We start from the raw sequence: 21,266 nt of genomic DNA, 5'->3' as shown, positions 1-21,266 counted from the left end.
GTTTATTCCCGCAGAAGGTGACTATGAGATTGTTCTTTTGTCTTATGTTTTGCTGTCTATTTAATGGAATATAATATATGAAGAAAGAAAAAGTGAACATAAAAAAAATCTACCGTGCAATTATTTCATGATGCAACATCGGCCAAACAATCATTCAGACAGCAGTAATATTAATGCTTCATGAGGTTGTCCAGTTTGAAAGACACACAATTTGCATTTAGCAGACTACCATAGAGCCGTCTGCTGAAACCACTGCAAATCAGCTGATATCATTACGGGAAGCCACACAATTTCTGTTAGGAAAACGCTTGTTCCCTTAAGATCACCATGACTATTGTTCTATATTGTGGGCGGTTCTGGTTTTACTTTGAGCCTATCTCTTTTCTCTGTCCTTCTGCCTATCAGGTGTAGGGTTAGTATTTATACCTGGCTTCCTCCACCTGTTCTTTGCTTGTAATTCTCCTGTCTGCATGTGTTTTGATCAAGCTACTTACCTACACTCTTTACCTCTGACTTCTGGACTTCTTGGAAATTGACCTCTGTGTGTATTTGGATAACCCTTTGTTTACAGATTTGGAATATCTGCTACCGGCTGGTTCTGACCTATACTTTACCTGATATCCACTTGCTTACTGTTTTGGACATTCGGTTTTGCACCTCTTATCCAACACTGAACTCTGCTAAGACCACCTGGGTTCTATGCAGCAAAAACCATCCTGCCTTGCGGTCGGTTCTGGCGAAGACCTTAGAGTAGCCTAAGAACTCTGTCAATCAGAGTTGACGGATTTGAGGTTGCGGATTTATTTGTATTTATCTTTCTCCCGGCAGTCTACAGCAGCCTTTGGGAAATTGCTCAACTTGCAATTCCACAACATGGCGCCCATTCAGATTAAGCTTACCACTTTGGCTTTAAAAGGAGGTCTACCCCTGGGAACAACCCCCTATGACGTACATATACTAGAAAACATAAGGAAAGGGGATGCTCTGATGAGAAAACCCCTTTAATTTTCTTCAGATATCTGTTATTTGGGATTGCCATGTCAGATTTTTTGTTGCATGATAAACACCCAGAAATTTTCCCTATATAATTGTATAGTTTAGACAATATACTTTTTTCACAAAGATAATAGTTATCATGTAATATATCACCCTCTCTCCTTCTGGCAAGACCCAGCCTTTGTAAATTCCTAGAGGCTAGGATGGGAAAGCTGTGATGTATATAGGATGTAGCGTAACTGAGTTTACTGTTTAACACTCCCTGATATATTTGTGCATTAATACATTAGTCATTGTGATAGCACATTGTGTTATCGGTGCTTTTAAATAGGAGTGCTGGTTGTATTATCTGAATTCATAGAGGTATCAGGATGCACAAACAATTCAGCATAATCCAAAATAGATATAATCTAGTAGAGGCGTTTTCTGGTTGTAATTACAATGATTTGATAAATTAATTGATGGAGATATTTAGATTATTTCGCTGCTGCATTGTAATAATTGCAATTAATTTAGGTTAGCATGTTCTATTTAAAGCTACATGCATACATTTCTTCACTTCACACATTCCAGGTTTAATTGCTGTCTCCATTGACACAGAGGTTAACCAAATTGTTCTCATGAATTATTCATGGGTTGCACTGATTATTATGGCATAATTTTTTTTCCACTAAAATACAGACCAACTGGAGCTGAAATATATGCTCTTAGCAGTTTCTGACAGACTCATTTGGAAATTTTCCTGCATGTTTTCCAGATTTTTTGCTCTAATAATCACAATCTTATGGTGAATCACATATTTCTGGATGATCCATACATCAGATGATGTATTGCTGTAGAAAGCTATTTAGAATATCAATTTGAAGAGTCATTTGAGAGTAACATGTAGATGTCCAACTGACGTATATAATGTGATCTCATCCTGTAAATTACCGTACATTTCATGCAAATGTGCTGTATAAATAGAAATGGGAATTCTCTGTAAGTTCACAACAGTACAAATAAAGGAGAGTGAAGAAAAGGAAAAGTTACATCAGAACTTTTTACTAGAACATGACATTTTAAAGGTGTATGAGTAGATTCACAAAATAATAACTGAACGTTCTACAACTAACAGAGATGATTACATAATATTATTATATAATAATAATAATAATTAGATCTTTTCCATTGGTGTATGTAAATGATATTTTTATTGTCGCCACATTCTACATCAGAACTTGACAAGGATGGCCGACACTACATGGGCAGCATTAATCTCTATATTGTCAAAAGTGATCTGTTAAAAATTGCTCCTGCAGGAGGACAGTATTAGGGGAATACAATAGCGGTATTGTGGATGGAACTAGGGGGGCAATGTGGATGCTTTAGAGGGCCTTTTTGACCTGCTGGCATTGTACGGTACATTGTGTCTGCAATGCATTGTGTTCATATTGTGTCTAGCCATGTGACAAACACCTCAGCTGCTGCAGACCTCATTTTGAAGAAAAATTCATGTTATTTAATCTATATTTGACATGAAGCTCCTTCTTCCTCTTCAAATAGAGGTCCTGTAGCAGTTTAAATATTTGTTATCAGGAATAATATACCCCTACTTAAAATTATTAAGAATATTAGAAGTCAACTCACAGATTGGGAATCGGTATAAAGGTACTCGGCCTTTATACGGAAGTCCTAATTTCAGGCCACATATATTTTTTATAAAAAAAAGTTCTACTCCCCTAAAAAGAGTTAAAGGAGTTGTCAGATTTGGACCGTCTCTTTTTGTAAAAAGCTTCCCCTGATGATAAGCCGTTCACATGAAGGTCCGCTGCTGAAAGTAAAGGCTTTATTACACCAGCCGATAATTGGCCGGTGCAGCGAGCGCCGATCAACGAGGCATCGTTGATCGGCGCTCGTTTGGTCCTGTCACATGGAGCTATGGATGGGGACAAGCGGTGGTTACTTCTATCGCTCGTCCTCATACGTTATTATCATGTCGATAGTGCGTCTCCCTGTTTACACAGGAAGATGTGCTGCCGACAACGATAAGTTACATTTTTTAAAACGATACGATCAGCAGATGATCGAGTGTTTGCGCATTCATCTGCTGATCGCTGCGCTGTTTACAGAGGGCAATTATCGGCAACGAGCGTTCTATGAAGGTCTGCCCAATAATCGCCCAGTGTAAAACTCACTTCAGTCAATCAGCTATAAACTGTCAGGGAACCCAGCAGAAAATATATAATTGACTCCCCCGCCCCTCTCTTGTGCCACTGCAGTGGAAATGGAGCATTACAAAGTTCCCAATTAAATCGATGGACTGACCTGGGTCCTCCAGAACAAGAGATGCTCTTTGTCGCTTAGATGAGGGTCCTGAAAGGGGAAACCTAATAAGATATTTCAAAATGGGTTCTCTAAATCAAACAGCTCCTTTAAGGAATATGCATTGGAATAGGTGATTGTGTTTTATCTCTCAGGTACAATATCACCATTATAACACTCGACTGTGGTAAGTGTAAAGGATCTGCCAGGCACAGCTTCTGTGTCAACGCCCATAGGTAATCAGTCTGCACCTGCTTCTATGTCTGTGAGACTGACTCCATCTTCCACCACTCAGGATGGCAGGCTTAGGAGTGGGAGAGCCTATCACAGCCTGGCCAGACGGAGCTATCTCCCGCCCTCTGTCTACTTATATCTGCCTTTCCTGTTCCTCCTTGCTTGTGATTCTTCTCGTTTGGTTTCCTGGCCCTGCTGTAGCTTCTGAACTATTTGACCCTGCTTCATACTGACCCTGGCTTACTGACTACTCTCCTGCTCTGCGTTTGGTACCTCGTACACTCCTGGTTTGACTCGGCTTGTTCACTACTTTCCTGCTCTGCGTTTGATACCTCGTACACTCCTGGTTTGACTCGGCTCGTTCACCACTCTTGTTGCTCACGGTGTTGCCGTGGGCAACTGCCCCATTTCCCTTAGCTTTGTGTACCCTTGTCTGTTTGTCTGTCGTGCACTTACTGAGCGTAGGGACCGTCACCCAGTTGTACCCCATCGCCTAGGGCGGGTCGTTGCAAGTAGGCAGGGACTGCGTGGCGGGTAGATTAGGGCTCACTTGTCTGTTTCCCTACCCCCATCATTACAGTAAGTATGAGAAATGCTTTTTTTTCATAATATATAGTGCAAGAATACTGCCCAAAAAGTTACTATTCCCTATATCCTTGGCAGCATCCATTGGGAAGTACATTTTAAAAGTCTCTTCTATATATGTTGAAAAGATCATATTTGAAGGCATGATGTAGACCATACATTGTTAATTGAAATTGCTGCTTTGCTTTTAAATATAAGTGCAAGTTTTTGTATTTGTTATGTAAAACCAAGTTAATATTTTATTAGAAATGATAAAAGTTTTGACAGCGTGCCTGTTATGAAATGCATTACAGTAACACTTAATCCTTGCCAGTATGTAGAAGGAATATAAATTAAATGTACATAATGTATTTGATTTACACAATCACTAGTTATAAATAATTTCATGCTATATACTTTCCATTTTGTGCTTGAAGACACAGAAATCCTTTAATACGTGTGATGCCTCTTCTAAATCCATAACCCCTTTCCTTTTTATAGAAGAAGAATTCACTAATCCTCTCTAGTCTTCCAAGAGAACTGTATCTTGTCAGCAGGTATACTTGGTTTTAAGTTACAGAGCTCTTCTAGCACCAGTATTTTTTAGAATGAACCTTGTTTATTTCCATTTACTCAAATACAATGAAGTGCTTTATTTGATTCTATAGCGCTATGGTTATTTTATGGGATTTATTAAAATAATGATAAAAATACAAGGTCTGGGTTTAGGTGATGGCATGTGAAATTCGGTATTGTAGAAGGCAACAAGGCTTTGACTACGTGTATAGGTCAATAGGTCACTTGTAGCCTCTTTAGAGACTGTTAGTGGGATCAACACACTTTACATATTGACGAGAGTGAAAGATGGTCATCATCTGGTTACTTTACCAAAAACATCCACCAGTGACACAGCTGGTTTAGTTTCTGTGCCATTGTCAACTGATGGTTCCAACATTTCAGCATAATTATCACGAAGACAAGCCCCTTTAAATTAGGGCATCTGTAAGAAAAAATGTCCAGTTTCTAGTCAATCTGCTACGGTCATATATGTTCATTAGCCTTTGTGGTATTCTTCATACCACCCCACACACAACCTCTGCTCTTCCACCGCCAAACTCCTCTCTACTCTTCAAATTGCCTCCTCCCATACATACAAAACTTCTCCAATGCCTCCCCTGTCTACTGGAATTCCATCCCACATTCAATGCGAAAAAACCTACAAACGATTAGGGTCAGTACACATTTAATTTTTTGTGTTCATTTTGACATGGAAACCACGTCGGAATTAATGCAAAAAAACTTTCGAAATCACCTCCCAAACACAGAGGCGTTTTTTTTCACGGGCAACATTTAGCCGCTTGCGGGGGAAAAAAAGGACATGCCGCGGTTCCGCCTCTGACATCCCTTTGAAATCAATGGGGGGCATAAAAGTGTGGAGGTGTTATATCAAGTCCAGAGTCAACACAGCCGTCTACCAGGACATTTTAGAGCACTTCATGCTTCCCTCTGCTGACAAGCTTTATGGAGATGCTGATTTCATTTTCCAGCAGGACTTGGCACCTGCCCACACTGCTAAAAGTACCAATACCTGGTTTAATAACCATAGTATCACTCTGCTTGATTGGTCAGCAAACTCGCCTGACCTAAACCCCATAGAGAATCTATAGGGGTATTGTCAAGAGGAAGATGAGACACCAGACCCAACAATGCAGATAATCTGAAGGCCGTTATCAAAGCAACCTGGGCTTCCGTAACACCTCAGCAGTGCCACAGGCTGATCACCCCCATGCCTCGCCGCATTGATGCAGTAATTAATGCAAAAGGAGCCCCGACCAAGTATTGAGGGCATATACTGTACATACTTTTCAGTAGGCCAACATTTCGGTATTAAAAATAATTTTTGAAATTGGGCTTATATAATATTCTAGTATGCTGAGCCACTAAATTTTGGGTTTTCATTAACTGTTAGCCATAATCATCAACATTAAAAGAAAAAAATGCTGGAAATAGATCACTCTGTGTGTAATGGATCTATAGAATATATGAGTTTCACTTTTTGAATTGAATTACTGAAATAAATTAACTTTTTGATGATATTCTAATTCATTAAGGAGGACTAGTATATACTAGTAGTGTATACATACATATATATATATATATATATATATATGTATATATATATATATATATATATATATATATATAATACTAATAGCCCTCAATGTGATCTTTAGGTGTTCATTTAGTGTTTTTTTTTCCAAACAACTTTATATGCTCTAATTTAATGGTCCTTTTCATGGGTTGGGCACACCATATACTAAACAATTGTCGGCTGTATATACAGTCGATATTTCAGTGTAATGGATGGAATCATAGATGACTCCAATCCAGGCCATTTGACCACTTAGATGCCGAGGAAACACTAAATGTCCAGTGCATATAAGCTGTTAAAGAGGGGGCTCCTCTGTTTTCCTATTGCACTCGCGCTACATGACAATGTTTGTCAAGTCATGCCATCTTTGTGCTCCTATTAGGCCCTGCCTGAGGCAGATAGAGCAGCATAAACCTGGTGCCACACCCGTTGTAGATAGAGCCGCACAGCCCCCCTGTAGATAAAGCCCACCTGTAGATGGTGCCACATAGCCCCTTTTTAGATAGTGCCACAGTGCTCTCTGTAGATAGTGCCACACCCCCACTAAATAATGCCACAGTGCCCTCTGTAGATAATGCCACACAACCCCCGTAGACAATGCCACAATGCCCTCTGTAGATAGTCCCACAGTGCCCTCTGTAGATGGTCCCACAGTGCCCTCTGTAGATGGTGCCACAGTGCCCTCTGTAGATGGTGCCACAGTGCCCTCTGTAGATAATGCCCCACAGCCCCTTGTAGATAGTGCTGCACACACACCCTTGTAGATAGTACCACAAACACCCCCTTGTAGATAGTGCCACACACAACCCCTTGTAGATAGTGCCACATACATCCCCTTGTAGATAGTGCCACCCCCTATAGATAGTGCCACACACACCCTATAGATCGTGCCACGCACACACACACACACACACCCTATAATTAGTGGCACAGACGCATCCCTATAGATAGTGACACACAAGCCCCCCTACAGTTAGTGCCACACACAGCCTATAGATAGTGTCACAAACACACTCCTATCGATAGTGACACACACACACACCCTATAGATAGTGTCACACACCCCCTATAGATAGTGACACACACACACACACACACACACACACCCTATAGATAGTTACACACCCCCTTATAGATTGCTCCATTGGGGCCACCTCTAGGAGTGGAATCCCCAGCCAGAGTGTTGTCCACAGTGGACAGTGATGTCAAGGGCTCCTCCAGGAGAGGAATCCCCAGCCAGAGCGTCAGCAACGCTCTAGCCGGGGATTCTGGTCCAGGAGGAGCCCCTGATGTCACTGTCACGGCCATGCATAGGTATTACAGGGTATTGTAGCAGTGATCAAACAATCCCTTGTTCAAGTACCCTAAGGGGACTAAAAAAAATTTAAAACCTGCTGAATATCGTTTTTAATAATACTCCTTTCACAAAACACAGGCAGGATCACTAGTATAATGCAAAATACAACATCTTTATTAGATACAAAATAAAATACAGAATATAAAATGGAACGACAAACCCATGATTCAGGGATCCCCACAGGTAATGTAAAGGATCTGCCAGGCACTACGTCTGTGGAGACTCCCAGGGTTAATCAGTCGACACCTGAGGCCAGACCTCTTAGACTGACACCGGCTCCCACCAATCAGGGTGGCAGGCTCAGGAGTGGGAGAGCCTATCGCGGCCTGGTCAGTCAGAGTTAGCTCCGCCCCCTGTCCATTTATACCTGCAGTTTTCTCTTCCTCATTGCTTGTTATTCTTTTGGATTCCTGGCCCCACTGCTGCTTGCTCCAGCCTGCTTCTGCCGTGCTTCTGCCGTGCTTCTGCCTTGCTGCAGTTCTCCTTGACTTGACTTGCTTTGCTTTGCTTTGCCCCTGGCTTGCTTCTGTCTCCGTGCCCGCTCGGGTTACTCACTTCGTCCTGGTCCTGACTGTTCGTTCGCCGCTCCGTTTCCTCGTGGCGTTCCGTGGCTACTGCCCCTTCCCTTGCGTGTTCCCTGTTTGTTTTCCTGTGCACTTAGACAGCGTAGGGACCGCCGCCCAGTTGTACCTCGTCGCCTAGGGCGGGTCGTTGCAAGTAGGCAGGGACAGGGCGGTGGGTAGATTAGGGCTCACTTTCCCTTCACCTCCTTCCTGCCATCACAGAATAACAAGCCCTTACCTAGTCTACCATTTCTCCTACGCTGTCGCTATCATGGACCCCCTTGAGACCCTGACCCAGCAGATGCAGGGCCTCTCCCTACAGGTCCAGGCCCTGGCCCAAAGGGTTGGGCGCACCACCTCACCTCTAGAACCCGACCTCAAGTTACCTGACCGGTTTTCAGGGGACCGTAAGACGTTTCTCTCCTTCCGGGAGAGTTGCAGACTATATTTCCGCCTTAAGCCCCACTCCTCAGGTTCCGAGAACCAGCGGGTGGGTATCATCATATCCCGACTCCAGGAAGGGCCCCAAGAGTGGGCCTTCTCCTTGGCTCCTGACGCCCCTGAACTTTCCTCTGTTGATCGTTTTTTCTCTGCCCTCGGACTCATTTACGACGAGACTGACAGGACTGCTTTAGCCGAGAGTCAGTTGGTGACCTTACGTCAGGGTAGGAGACCGGTTGAGGAATACTGTTCTGATTTTAGGAAGTGGTGCGTAGCCTCTCAGTGGAACGATCCGGCCCTAAGGTGCCAGTTTAGGTTAGGATTATCTGACGCCCTGAAGGATCTGCTGGTTAGCTACCCCTCGTCTGACTCTCTTGACCAGGTTATGGCCCTAGCAGTACGACTTGACCGACGTCTCAGGGAACGTCAGCTAGAACGCTTCAGTGTGCTCCCCTCTGACTTTTCTGCGATCCCCCCCGAGGTCCCGCCTCCTCGCCCCTCCACGGAGGACTCGGAGGTACCTATGCAACTCGGGGCCTCCATGTCCCCTCGACAACGTAGGGAGTTTCGCAGAATGAACGGTCTCTGCTTCTACTGTGGGGACGACAAGCATCTACTGAACACCTGTCCCAGGCGCAAGAATAAGAAGCCGGAAAACTTCCGCGCCTAAGTGATCATCGGGGAGGTCACTTGGGCGCACAGGTATTTCCCGTTAATGTGAAACGCAATAAAATTTTGCTTCCCTTTCAGGTCTTGTTTGCTGGCCGGTCTGCCACGGGCAGTGCTTTCGTGGATTCTGGCTCATCTGCTAATATCATGTCTGTGGAATTTGCTATGTCTCTAAAGATGCCTTGTATTGATTTACCTTATCCTATCCCTGTAGTAGGAATCGACTCTACTCCCCTTGCTAATGGTTATTTTACTCAGCATACTCCTGTTTTTGAACTCCTGGTTGGCTCCATGCATTTGGAGCAGTGCTCTGTACTGGTAATGCAGGGATTATCGTCTGATCTGGTTTTAGGCCTTCCCTGGTTGCAGTTGCATAATCCCACGTTTGATTGGAATACTGGGGATCTCACCAAATGGGGTAATGAATGTCTTATGTCATGTCTTTCTGTTAACTCTATTTCTCCCCGGGAGGAGGTAAACACGCTTCCTGAGTTCGTTCAGGACTTCGCCGATGTGTTTTCTAAGGAGGCCTCCGAGGTGTTGCCCCCCCATAGAGATTACGATTGCGCTATCGATTTGGTGCCTGGTGCCAAGCTTCCTAAAGGTAGGATATTTAATCTTTCATGTCCTGAACGTGAAGCCATGAGGGTGTATATCCAGGAATGCCTGGCCAAGGGTTTCATTCGCCCCTCGACTTCTCCTGTAGGTGCTGGCTTCTTCTTCGTGGGGAAGAAGGATGGTGGTCTTAGGCCGTGCATTGATTATCGTAACCTGAATAAGGTCACTGTAAGGAACCAGTACCCACTTCCTTTGATTCCGGATCTTTTTAATCAGGTTCAGGGAGCCCAATGGTTTTCTAAGTTCGATCTACGGGGGGCATATAACCTTATCCGCATCAAAGAGGGGGATGAGTGGAAAACTGCGTTCAACACACCCGAGGGTCATTTCGAATACCTGGTCATGCCCTTTGGGTTGTGTAACGCCCCTGCTGTCTTCCAGAATTTTATTAATGAAATCCTGAGAGAGTACCTGGGTAATTTTCTTGTTGTGTACCTTGATGACATACTGGTGTTTTCCAAGGACTGGTCCTCTCACGTGGAGCATGTCAGGAAGGTGCTCCAGGTCCTTCGGGAGAATAATCTGTTTGCTAAGACTGAAAAATGTGTCTTTGGGGTACAGGAGATACCATTTTTAGGGCAAATCCTCACTCCTCATGAATTCCGCATGGACCCTGCCAAGGTTCAAGCTGTGGCGGAATGGGTCCAACCTGCCTCCCTTAAGGCGTTACAGTGTTTTTTAGGGTTCGCCAACTATTACAGGAGATTTATTGCCAACTTCTCGGTCGTCGCTAAGCCTCTTACGGACCTTACCCGCAAGGGTGCTGATGTCCTCCATTGGCCCCCTGAGGCCGTCCAGGCCTTTGAGACTCTCAAGAAGTGCTTTATCTCGGCCCCCGTGCTGATTCAGCCCAACCAAGAGGAGCCATTTATTGTGGAGGTTGACGCTTCCGAGGTGGGAGTGGGGGCCGTCTTGTCCCAGGGTACCAGCTCCCTCACCCATCTCCGCCCCTGTGCTTACTTCTCTAGGAAGTTTTCGCCCACGGAGAGTAACTATGATATTGGCAACCGCGAACTTCTAGCCATTAAATGGGCTTTTGAGGAGTGGCGGCACTTCCTGGAGGGGGCCAGACACCAGGTAACGGTCCTTACGGATCACAAGAATCTGGTTTTCCTAGAATCGGCCCGGAGGCTTAATCCTAGACAAGCTCGGTGGGCACTATTCTTTACCAGATTTAATTTCTTGGTTACCTATAGGGCTGGGTCCAAGAATATTAAGGCTGATGCTCTGTCACGTAGTTTCATGGCCAATCCTCCTTCCGAGAAGGATCCCGCTTGTATTTTACCCCCTGGTATAATCGTCTCTGCCACGGATTCTGATTTAGCTTCTGATATCGCGGCTGATCAGGGTGCAGCTCCCGGGAACGTCCCTGGGGACAAACTGTTTGTTCCCCTGCAATACCGGCTGAGGGTACTCAGGGAAAACCATGACTCCGTTCTATCTGGTCATCCTGGCATCTTGGGCACCAAACACCTCATTACCAGAAACTATTGGTGGCCTGGGTTGCCTAAAGATGTTAGGGCTTACGTCGCCGCTTGTGAGGTTTGCGCTAGGTCCAAAACCCCTAGGTCCCGACCTGCGGGCCTACTACGTCCCTTGCCCATTCCCCAGAGACCTTGGACCCATATCTCCATGGATTTTATCACCGATTTGCCTCCATCTCAGGGCAAGTCGGTGGTGTGGGTGGTAGTCGACCGCTTCAGCAAGATGTGCCACTTTGTGCCCCTTAAGAAGCTACCTAACGCCAAGACGTTAGCTTCTTTGTTTGTGAAACACATCCTGCGTCTCCATGGGGCCCCAGTCAATATCGTTTCGGACAGAGGGGTACAATTTGTTTCCTTATTTTGGAGAGCCTTTTGTAAAAAGTTGGAGATTGATCTGTCCTTCTCCTCCGCCTTCCATCCCGAAACTAACGGCCAAACGGAAAGGACCAACCAATCCCTGGAACAATATTTAAGGTGTTTCATCTCTGACTGTCAATTCGATTGGGTCTCATTCCTTCCCCTTGCTGAATTTTCCCTGAATAACCGGGTCAGTAACTCGTCAGGGGTCTCCCCGTTTTTCTGTAATTTCGGGTTTAACCCAAGGTTCTCCTCCGTCTCCCCTGGTTGTTCCAATAATCCTGAGGCAGAGGAGGTTCATCGGGAACTGTGCACTGTCTGGGCCCAGGTTCAGAAGAACCTAGAGGCGTCCCAGAGCGCACAAAAGATTCAGGCGGATAGTAGACGTTCTGCTAACCCCCGGTTTGTCGTCGGGGATTTGGTCTGGTTGTCGTCCAGGAACTTGCGCCTTAAGGTCCCGTCCAGGAAGTTTGCTCCCCGATTTATTGGGCCTTATAAGGTCATTGAAGTCCTCAACCCTGTATCCTTCCGTCTGGAGCTGCCCCCATCCTTCCGCATACACGACGTCTTTCATGCTTCCCTCCTTAAACGCTGCTCCCCGTCCTGGTCCCCCTCTAGGAAACCTCCTGTTCCCGTTCTCACCCCTGAGGGGGTGGAATTCGAGGTGGCCAAGATTGTGGACAGTAGGATGATCCAGGGCTCCCTCCAGTACCTGGTCCATTGGAGAGGATACGGGCCGGAGGAGAGGACTTGGGTACCTGCTCGAGATGTTCACGCTGGGGTATTGGTCAGGAGGTTCCACCTTCTCTTCCCCACTAAACCGGGTCCTCTTAGTAAGGGTCCGGTGGCCCCTCATAAAAGGGGGAGTACTGTAAAGGATCTGCCAGGCACTACGTCTGTGGAGACTCCCAGGGTTAATCAGTCGACACCTGAGGCCAGACCTCTTAGACTGACACCGGCTCCCACCAATCAGGGTGGCAGGCTCAGGAGTGGGAGAGCCTATCGCGGCCTGGTCAGTCAGAGTTAGCTCCGCCCCCTGTCCATTTATACCTGCAGTTTTCTCTTCCTCATTGCTTGTTATTCTTTTGGATTCCTGGCCCCACTGCTGCTTGCTCCAGCCTGCTTCTGCCGTGCTTCTGCCGTGCTTCTGCCTTGCTGCAGTTCTCCTTGACTTGACTTGCTTTGCTTTGCTTTGCCCCTGGCTTGCTTCTGTCTCCGTGCCCGCTCGGGTTACTCACTTCGTCCTGGTCCTGACTGTTCGTTCGCCGCTCCGTTTCCTCGTGGCGTTCCGTGGCTACTGCCCCTTCCCTTGCGTGTTCCCTGTTTGTTTTCCTGTGCACTTAGACAGCGTAGGGACCGCCGCCCAGTTGTACCTCGTCGCCTAGGGCGGGTCGTTGCAAGTAGGCAGGGACAGGGCGGTGGGTAGATTAGGGCTCACTTTCCCTTCACCTCCTTCCTGCCATCACAGGTAAATACTAAAAGCCACCTATAGAAAAAAATGCATAGGTAAATACAGCGAAGTGCAAGTGCCTGAACAATGAATGTAGCAGCTCTATATTGACAAGTGTCGAGTTAGGGAAAGCAATTAGACTAGACAGGCACAAAAAAAAGGACATAATACAGACCAAAAGAGGGTCTTTTGTTCACTTGCTTCGTCCAGAGGTCTAGACAAAGCAGGTGTCAAAAAAACGTGTTGGGGATTGGGGTACCCATTTTTGGGCTGTATTCTGTCCTCCCATTTGTGCCTGTCTAGTCTAATTGTTTTCCCTAACTGAATGCAAGTTCATCACGGGACCAAACAGGGATCATACATCATACAATACTGTGAATGCAAAAAAGCAGATGTATATAAACAGTGGCAACATTCCAGATACTTGTAACAGATACTTCCTAGATAACAAGCCCTAATACCACTGTCAACTGTAAAATAAAAAAAGTTATGGCTTCGGAAGGCGGGGGAAGAAAAAAAAGGAAAATTAAAAAACAAAAATTGGCCGCGACGCCAAAGGCTTAATATCTGGAGAAATTGCTCAATGTTAACCTGTGGTAACTACAGGTGAGTTGATTTAACCCCTTCGTGACCAGCCTATTTTATTTCGTGCAGCCTATTTTATGCCCCAATGACCAAGCAATTTTTTTTGTTTTTCTTTAGTCGTATTCAAAGAACTTTAACTTTTTTTTATTTTTCCTCTGACATAGCTGTATGAGGACTTGTTTTTTGCGGGATTAGTTGTACTTTTTAATGCCACCATTTTGGGGTACATATAATTTTTTGATTAACTGTTATTAACTTTTTTTGGGAGGGGAATAGACAAAAACCTGAAATGCCACCATTCTATGCATTTTATAATTCACGCCGTTCACCGTAACTAAAATGTTACCTTTATTCTATGGGTCGGTACGATTACGATGATATTACACATGTATATGTTTTTATGTTTTACGACTTTAGCACAATAAACACTCTTTTGAACTAAAATTATTTGTTTTTGCATCGTACCTTTCCATAACTTTTTTTATTTTTCCATCAATGTAGTGATATGTGGTATTGGTTTTTGCGGGACAATATGTAGTTTTCATAGGTATTTTTTGGGGTACATGGGACTTATTGATTACATTTTATTAGGTCTTTTTTTCGGGGCAATGGAAAAAAATTGCAATTTCGTCATTGTTTTTTGTGGTTTTATTTTGCGTCGTTCATCTTGCAGTTTAAATTACATGTTAACTTTATTGTTTGGGTCATTACGGTCACGGCGATACCATATATGTGTGCTTTTATTTCTTTTGTTTTTTTATTTAATATTTTTTTTACTGTAATCTTTATTAATAATTTTTATTTAACATGAATTACCAATTTTTTTAGTCCCACTAGGGGACTTCAACATGCGATCTTTAGATCTCAGATATGATACTTTGGTATACTTAGAATAAAGCATTATTGCCTGTCAGTGTAAAACGGACAGGCAATCTATTAGGACTTGCCTCTGGCACGGCCTAATAGGCATATAGCCAGGGCAGGCCTGGGGCCTGTAAACAACTAAAATGTTGCGGTCGCTACTGACTGCAGCATTTAAAGGGTTAAATGGCCGTGATCTAACTAAACTTCGATCAATACCGTTGGAGCAGGAGCCCGGCTGTCATCAGACAGCCGAGCACCCGTTCCAGCCTGCACTGGACACCCATGTAGGATTTAAACTTGACCGCCATGAAAAGGCGGCGGCCTAGCCTGAAGCCCCTTAGTGACCGCCATGAAAAGGGCGTATTGGTGGTCACTAAAGGGTTAATACAATACAAATAACGTTAGTCTGTGCTATACATTTTTTTATTGTGTTGAGACAATTTTGCCGCACTTTGCTTTTAGTCTGTAATGAAAATATGCAATTCCTTTGTTTATGTATTTCTGCTGCGTTGTATGGGCATACAGCAAAGGCAGCAGAGCTGGAAACTTCAGGTATTTATAAAGATTATTTTGGAATAACTTTTCAGGTACACACTTGTACTGCTTCATAAATTCACATTAAAAAGCTGAAACATAACATGATGCTCCCAAATGTAGAAACATTCGTTTACGTCTGAAAATAGGTAATGTGAACCCAGCCTAAGTCTTTTCCTCCCCCCTGATTCGTTTCTATAAATGTACATTTTCTCTCTACAAGGGCTTGTCCACAAGTAACGGATTTGCTGCAGAAAATTTCCGCAGCATTTCCGCATCAACTAGCAACTGATCTGCCGCAGAAATTCTGCACTATTTCATGCATTTTTTTAAGGCTGGGTTCCCACAGTGCAGATTTGCTGCAGATTTCTTACCCCATTCCCTCTCACAGCATAAGGCCGGATTCACACGAGCGTATCCATTTTGCGCGCGCAAAAAAAGTGTTGTTTTGCGTGCGCAAAAAGTCTGTGTCATCAGCATATGGTGCGCGGCTGCGTGATTTTGGCACAGCCGTCATCATTGACACTCTGTTTTTATATTTACAAACAGAAAAGCACGTGGTGCTTTTCTGTTTTCAGTTATTCATTTTACTTGTGTTGCGCGAATCACGCGCGGCACCCGGAAGTGCTTCCGTGTGTCGAGCGCGATTTGCACGCACCCATTGACTTCAATGGGTGCGTGCAGTGCGAAACACGGCCAAGTGCAGGACATGTCATGAGTTTTATGCAGTGGACATACGCTGCGTGAAAATCACAGACTGTCTGAACGGCCCCATTGACTAACATAGGTCCGTGCGACGCACGTGAGTAAGCCCTAAGTGTCACAGAAAATTGAAGGAGAACTACTGCTGCCGCTTCCCCCTCCTCTGTGTCTAGTATTTACTGTTTTACACTAGGCACATTTTTGGTTTGTGAGGAGGTTTCTGAACATTTACAGAAAGGGGTAAAAGGGGAACTATACGCTGCTGGAAAGGGAGGATGATGTTATATCCCCTAATAAGATATTTTGCAAAGTTTTATATATTGACTACTGAATTATGGAAAAGAATATGTAACAAGTTTACTTTAACATAAATGCTAATAAAACGAAAGGGAACCAAGTCATGAATCTAGTATAGACAAAAAGTGGAGGGGCTGAGAATCAATTCATTTCCAGCCTTGATTTTCAGAAAATCATAGGACGATAGAATTGCATTTTATACGCCTTACTGTTTTCTATTTTCGTATGTGGAGTAATTTGCTGTAAAGGAATGTATAGAAAAAGATAGAAACTAATGTAAAAATGTGCAACAGTAATATTAAGAGTGGTCTTCATTACCATCTTTAGAGACCCAAATTTCTGACCAAATGCTGTTGAAGAAATAGACAAAAATTTGTAAAAATGTATTCTAATTCATTTTATTTTTATTTTAAACACTTTCATGAAATATTCTTAATGTACCCCAAATACATTTTGCCTATGGTTAACAGTATTGTAAGACAGTTGTAAGTCAATGCTTAAGGAACTAGCCCTTTTCGATGGTAGACTGATTGAAATATCAGGTTAATTTTGATAAACAGCAACATTTATCATTTGAGAGGACATTGTTAATGCCTCAAGGTCCCTGTAGGTCTAAACGCTGTGAAATTAAATTGAAAATCAAAAAACCTAAACAGATTTTTCCCACATGTAAATGGAGAGGTATGTGTTAGCCTCTCAGGAAGGTTGGAAATTACTCAGCCATAATTTAATTTAAATAGAAGCCTATCACTTTACCCTAAAATAAGCAAAAATAATATTGATTTTACAGCGCTGTAAGTCATTACAATTTGTCAGCTTTTATGTTGTAATTAAATTGCCTTAGGGAAGCCTAGTGTAGTTTTTCAATTTCGGAAGCTGGTAAAGGTAGTGTATCTTGCCAACTTCCGTATCTAATTAGCTATAAATTGTTTTTTATAGCTAATTTGTTACTGCTTCTTCTTAAAATGAAAGATTGTTTGTTTATTAATCTCTTACTTTTCAAAAACAGAACACACTAGGATTTATACAGGAAAACGGCAAGCTGTTTTTTATACAGTCCGCTTTAATTTATTGTATCTTCTAACTACTAAGGACTCTGCTATGTGTCTTCCTGGCATATTGTTTATTCTGCATAGGGGAAATATATAAAAGAGGACAATGTTGGGTGCTTTATTGTTCCATGATTCTGTATGGCTTTCATAAATGGAAATTCTAGCCAATGTATCAGCTGTACGCAGATGTGTGGAATAATAGCTAATGTCAATAGTACTTTATTGCTATACAGCTTTAGTCATTTTCGAATGACCGTTGTCATGGCCTTCGGTGAATTGTTTAGAAATATATGCTGCTATTCTGTTGTAATCTCTAATCATGAATATTTCTCCATGCTCTTTAGTTGGGAGCAGCAGGGACTCTATGTGCTGCTGTAAAATAACCCGTCGGGTGCCATATGCACGGATCTATTCTTCATATACATGGTGTCCGACGGGGCATGGCACAATTTGAAATTTTATGAAATGGGAGACAAACGGAGCTACACTAGGGTCCCATGCACATCCATGGGTGTCTTATTACAGCTCCTTACAAAACGGAGAAGTAATATGATAGTGTATATGAGGCCTTATACAATAAACTGTGTAATATAAACATTCAGCAACAATCTTGTTTGTATTGGGAAGAGCTGTCGTCCCTGAAAGTCTACCACTGCAGAAGCAAGGGTTAGATGGGTTAATTTTTAACCTGTCTGCTCTTTATCAGACATAAGTGATGCCATATGGGTCAGCCAGATGCTTATCCCCTCTCCGTATTGAAATAATATGCACATTCGTCCATGCTAATCCTGCATTCTTATGGAGAAGATGGCTATTGGCCAATTGTTCATCTGACAGTTACCTTGGCATAGGTCCAGCTTTTATCTACTGCTAGCCATACATATAAAAACTACTGTAGCCCCTAATGGATGACCCAAGACCCTATCAATAAATAGACTGCATTGCCCATTGAAGACTGATTCTCCCCTTATTGAGGACCTATCATGTCCCCCAAAAAGTTAAATTGCGGCCATATCTGGATTCCTGCTTTTCCACTGATTCAAGTGCCAGGTTTTTTAAATCTCACTACAGGCGTCCGTTCCCCTGCAATAGTTTCGGCCTCCTATATGCTAGTTCATCAATAAATTGACAACTGGGTTTTCTCCACCACCCAGCATCAACGGGCGAACCTTTAAAGAGAGAAAAAAAAGCGGCGCTGGGATCAGGTATGATTTTAATTGTATTTTTTTTGAGACATGACAGGTCCTCTTCGTTTAGTCTTAGTCGTTTTGAGAAACATTTGTTTGTCACATGTCTGATCCCTTTTTTTGACAACCGTTGTCACTATTGAGAGACTGTTTGTCATATTTCATGTTGACCATTCTACAAAGCATTTCATTATTTATTCTTGCCATAAAATAGTTTTACATACATAAGAAAAGTAACATCTCTAACAGTACAAAGTATTTGGGAAATAATTTTTTGTATTCCTAGTGATTTTTTTTTCTATTAGAAACATAGGAGAGCGTGTCCTACATATTGCCCTTATTCCAGTGATGTTATTCAGAGTAGTTATAAAGAATTTAATTAAGGTCTTGGAGACTGTGCCATTATTTAAATAAGATAAAATATATGATCGATATGATCATGTTGAACCCAACCTTCAAAAAGATGTACATCCATAAATATAATAACAGGATAATATTATTTGATGCATGACAGGAAAATATGGATAGTTACTATGTGAGGTATAAATCACCGGGAGGTCCGACAGGAGGTATCACAGAGGGCTTTATTTCATATGTTGAAAATATTATGTGTTCTAATAATTTCTCTTTCGTTTTCTTGAGACATCTTCATTGCTGCTACATAAAATGCATAATTTCAACTACTTCAGTTTAATTTAAGTGTTTAATTTTTATTGTTAACCATGAAAAAGGCAAGATAAGCTCTTCACAGGGCCATGGATTAGGAGTATAATAAAACATAATTCTGGAAGAAATATTATACTTTTATTAATAATAATAATCAAGCTCAGAAGTGATCATCTTCTTCTCCTTCCAAGCTTTCATACCAGACATCTTATTCTAAAATTTATCTTTTTTATGACCATTGCTGCCGTATCTTACAGATTAAATTCCTTACTGAACAGGCAAGTCGTCCAATGTATTACTTTATATCCTAACATCAGGCAAACTGCAATTATAGGATGGCAGATATAATAGGTGAAATTTCCACGGCATTGAGCAATGTGTTGCATGTTTTTTTATATTTAAAGGCAAAAATCATTTTGTTTTCCGCCGAGCTTGAATATAACAGGACAGCTATTCTATTAACTGTGGGGTCCGCAATAAATTAAAGAATTGCCTTTTTTATTTTGTTTATTCGGCTATTCTGGCCTTTATTGGAAGAGTTGGTTCTCTTTATAATAACAAATACCAAACTATATTTTAAAATATTTTCTTGGGGGCACCTCAAACCTGGAACAACAGAGTTTTGGAATTGTAATAGAAATGTACTTACCCATTACGTGCTTCACAGATAGCCTTGGTTTTCTAATGTCTGGATCAAATTTAAAGTTGTCAGTCTGAATTATATTTTAAAAGCCTCATCTCATCAATGAGATAAACAACAAATGGTTCTACGATAAAAAAAAAGTGCAGCACTTTATAAGTATTAATCTAAATATGTGAAATCATGTCTTTATCTGTCATTTTAAAGGGGTTGTATGAGATTAAAAAAAAGGGTTGTTTCTTTTTCCCCCGGAAACAGCGTGGGCTTTGTCTGGTATTGCAGTTCAGCCCCATTCACTTAAATGATAGTGAGCTGCAATACCGGACACTACCTATGGACAAAAGTGGCGCTGTTTCTGAGAGAAGCACAGATCCTTTTTTCTTATCCTGTTCAACGCTTTTTAAAAAGTATATATTATTTGTGTATATATTATTTGCATTCACTAAAACTTGGTTTGTTTGTTTTACAGGCAGCATCATCTGCTTTAAGCAGTTTGGGTCATGTCTACACTGCCATTGGCGATTACCCTAATGCACTGGCTAGCCACAAGCAATGTGTTCTCCTGGCTAAACAATCCAAAGATGAACTGTCTGAGGCACGAGAACTGGGGAACATGGGAGCTGTCTACATTGCAATGGGGGACTTTGAAAATGCAGTTCATTGCCATGAACAACATTTAAAGATTGCAAAAGACCTTGGAAACAAGAGAGAAGAGGCCCGGGCATATAGTAACCTTGGCAGTGCCTTTCATTACAGGAGAAACTTTGACAAGGCAATGTCCTACCACAACCACGTTCTCGAACTTGCGCAGGAATTATCTGAAAAATCCATTGAGATGCGTGCCTATGCTGGCTTGGGTCATGCTGCACGCTGCATGCAGGATTTGGAGAGGGCTAAACAATATCATGAGCAGCAACTATCCATTGCTGAAAGTCTTAAAGACCGTGCAGCGGAGGGTAGAGCTTCTTCCAACTTAGGTAAGTGTCAGTCCAATTTTTAATTCACAGTGTTTTTCTGGGACATTTCTCTTTGCAAGTTTTATGGGGCAAATACGTGACTCATTTGCAATGCGGATTTGTGTCTGGCTAGGTTTACTTGTCCATGTTGTATAAATGTTGTTGTTCTCCTTTAGTGCCACTATTGTAGGAAATATCCATATTTTCATAGAATTAAGATTGCTCTCTAACAAAAGCCGCGCATTTCCGGACACCAAGTAGTTGCCTGTTTAGTAATTAAAGACGCAAGACCGTCTCAGAATTGACCAAACCAATGCCTGCTTTAATGTTAATCTGAATGTACTACCTTTTCTGAAGAATTATCCAACAAACACAATGAGCAAGTACAGTGCTACTTATCTATCTATTTCCATATGAAAAGCTTGGTGGGTGAGGACTACGTACCCTATGAGCAGTAGAACATTTTATAGAAAGTGGTTTTTACAAAGATATAGCTGACATCCGTTCACTGGGAGGTACAAAAAGGCGACATCATTCAGCAACTACAAGAGTGTTTAGTATAAGACATAGTGGGCAAAAACACTGCACTTGTGA

The 21,266-nt window shown here is 42.5% G+C and overlaps 1 protein-coding gene across 4 annotated transcripts in view; it reads left to right on the top strand.

Moving 5' to 3' along the window:
- Positions 1-21,266, top strand: part of TTC28 (tetratricopeptide repeat domain 28) — a 625,439-nt gene that overhangs the window by 352,479 nt on the left and 251,694 nt on the right. For all 4 annotated transcript variants that reach the window (XM_075830954.1, XM_075830961.1, XM_075830946.1 and 1 more), the window contains one exon: positions 20,186-20,693. In XM_075830954.1, the coding sequence (XP_075687069.1) occupies positions 20,186-20,693 (508 nt within the window). The remainder of the gene's footprint in view (positions 1-20,185; positions 20,694-21,266) is intronic.

This window comes from Rhinoderma darwinii, chromosome 1 (genome assembly GCF_050947455.1).
Source record: "Rhinoderma darwinii isolate aRhiDar2 chromosome 1, aRhiDar2.hap1, whole genome shotgun sequence".
NCBI classification, from domain to species: domain Eukaryota; kingdom Metazoa; phylum Chordata; class Amphibia; order Anura; family Rhinodermatidae; genus Rhinoderma; species Rhinoderma darwinii.
The sequence above is the reverse complement of the archived record's forward strand: the minus strand, read 5'-3'. Positions and strand labels throughout refer to the sequence as shown.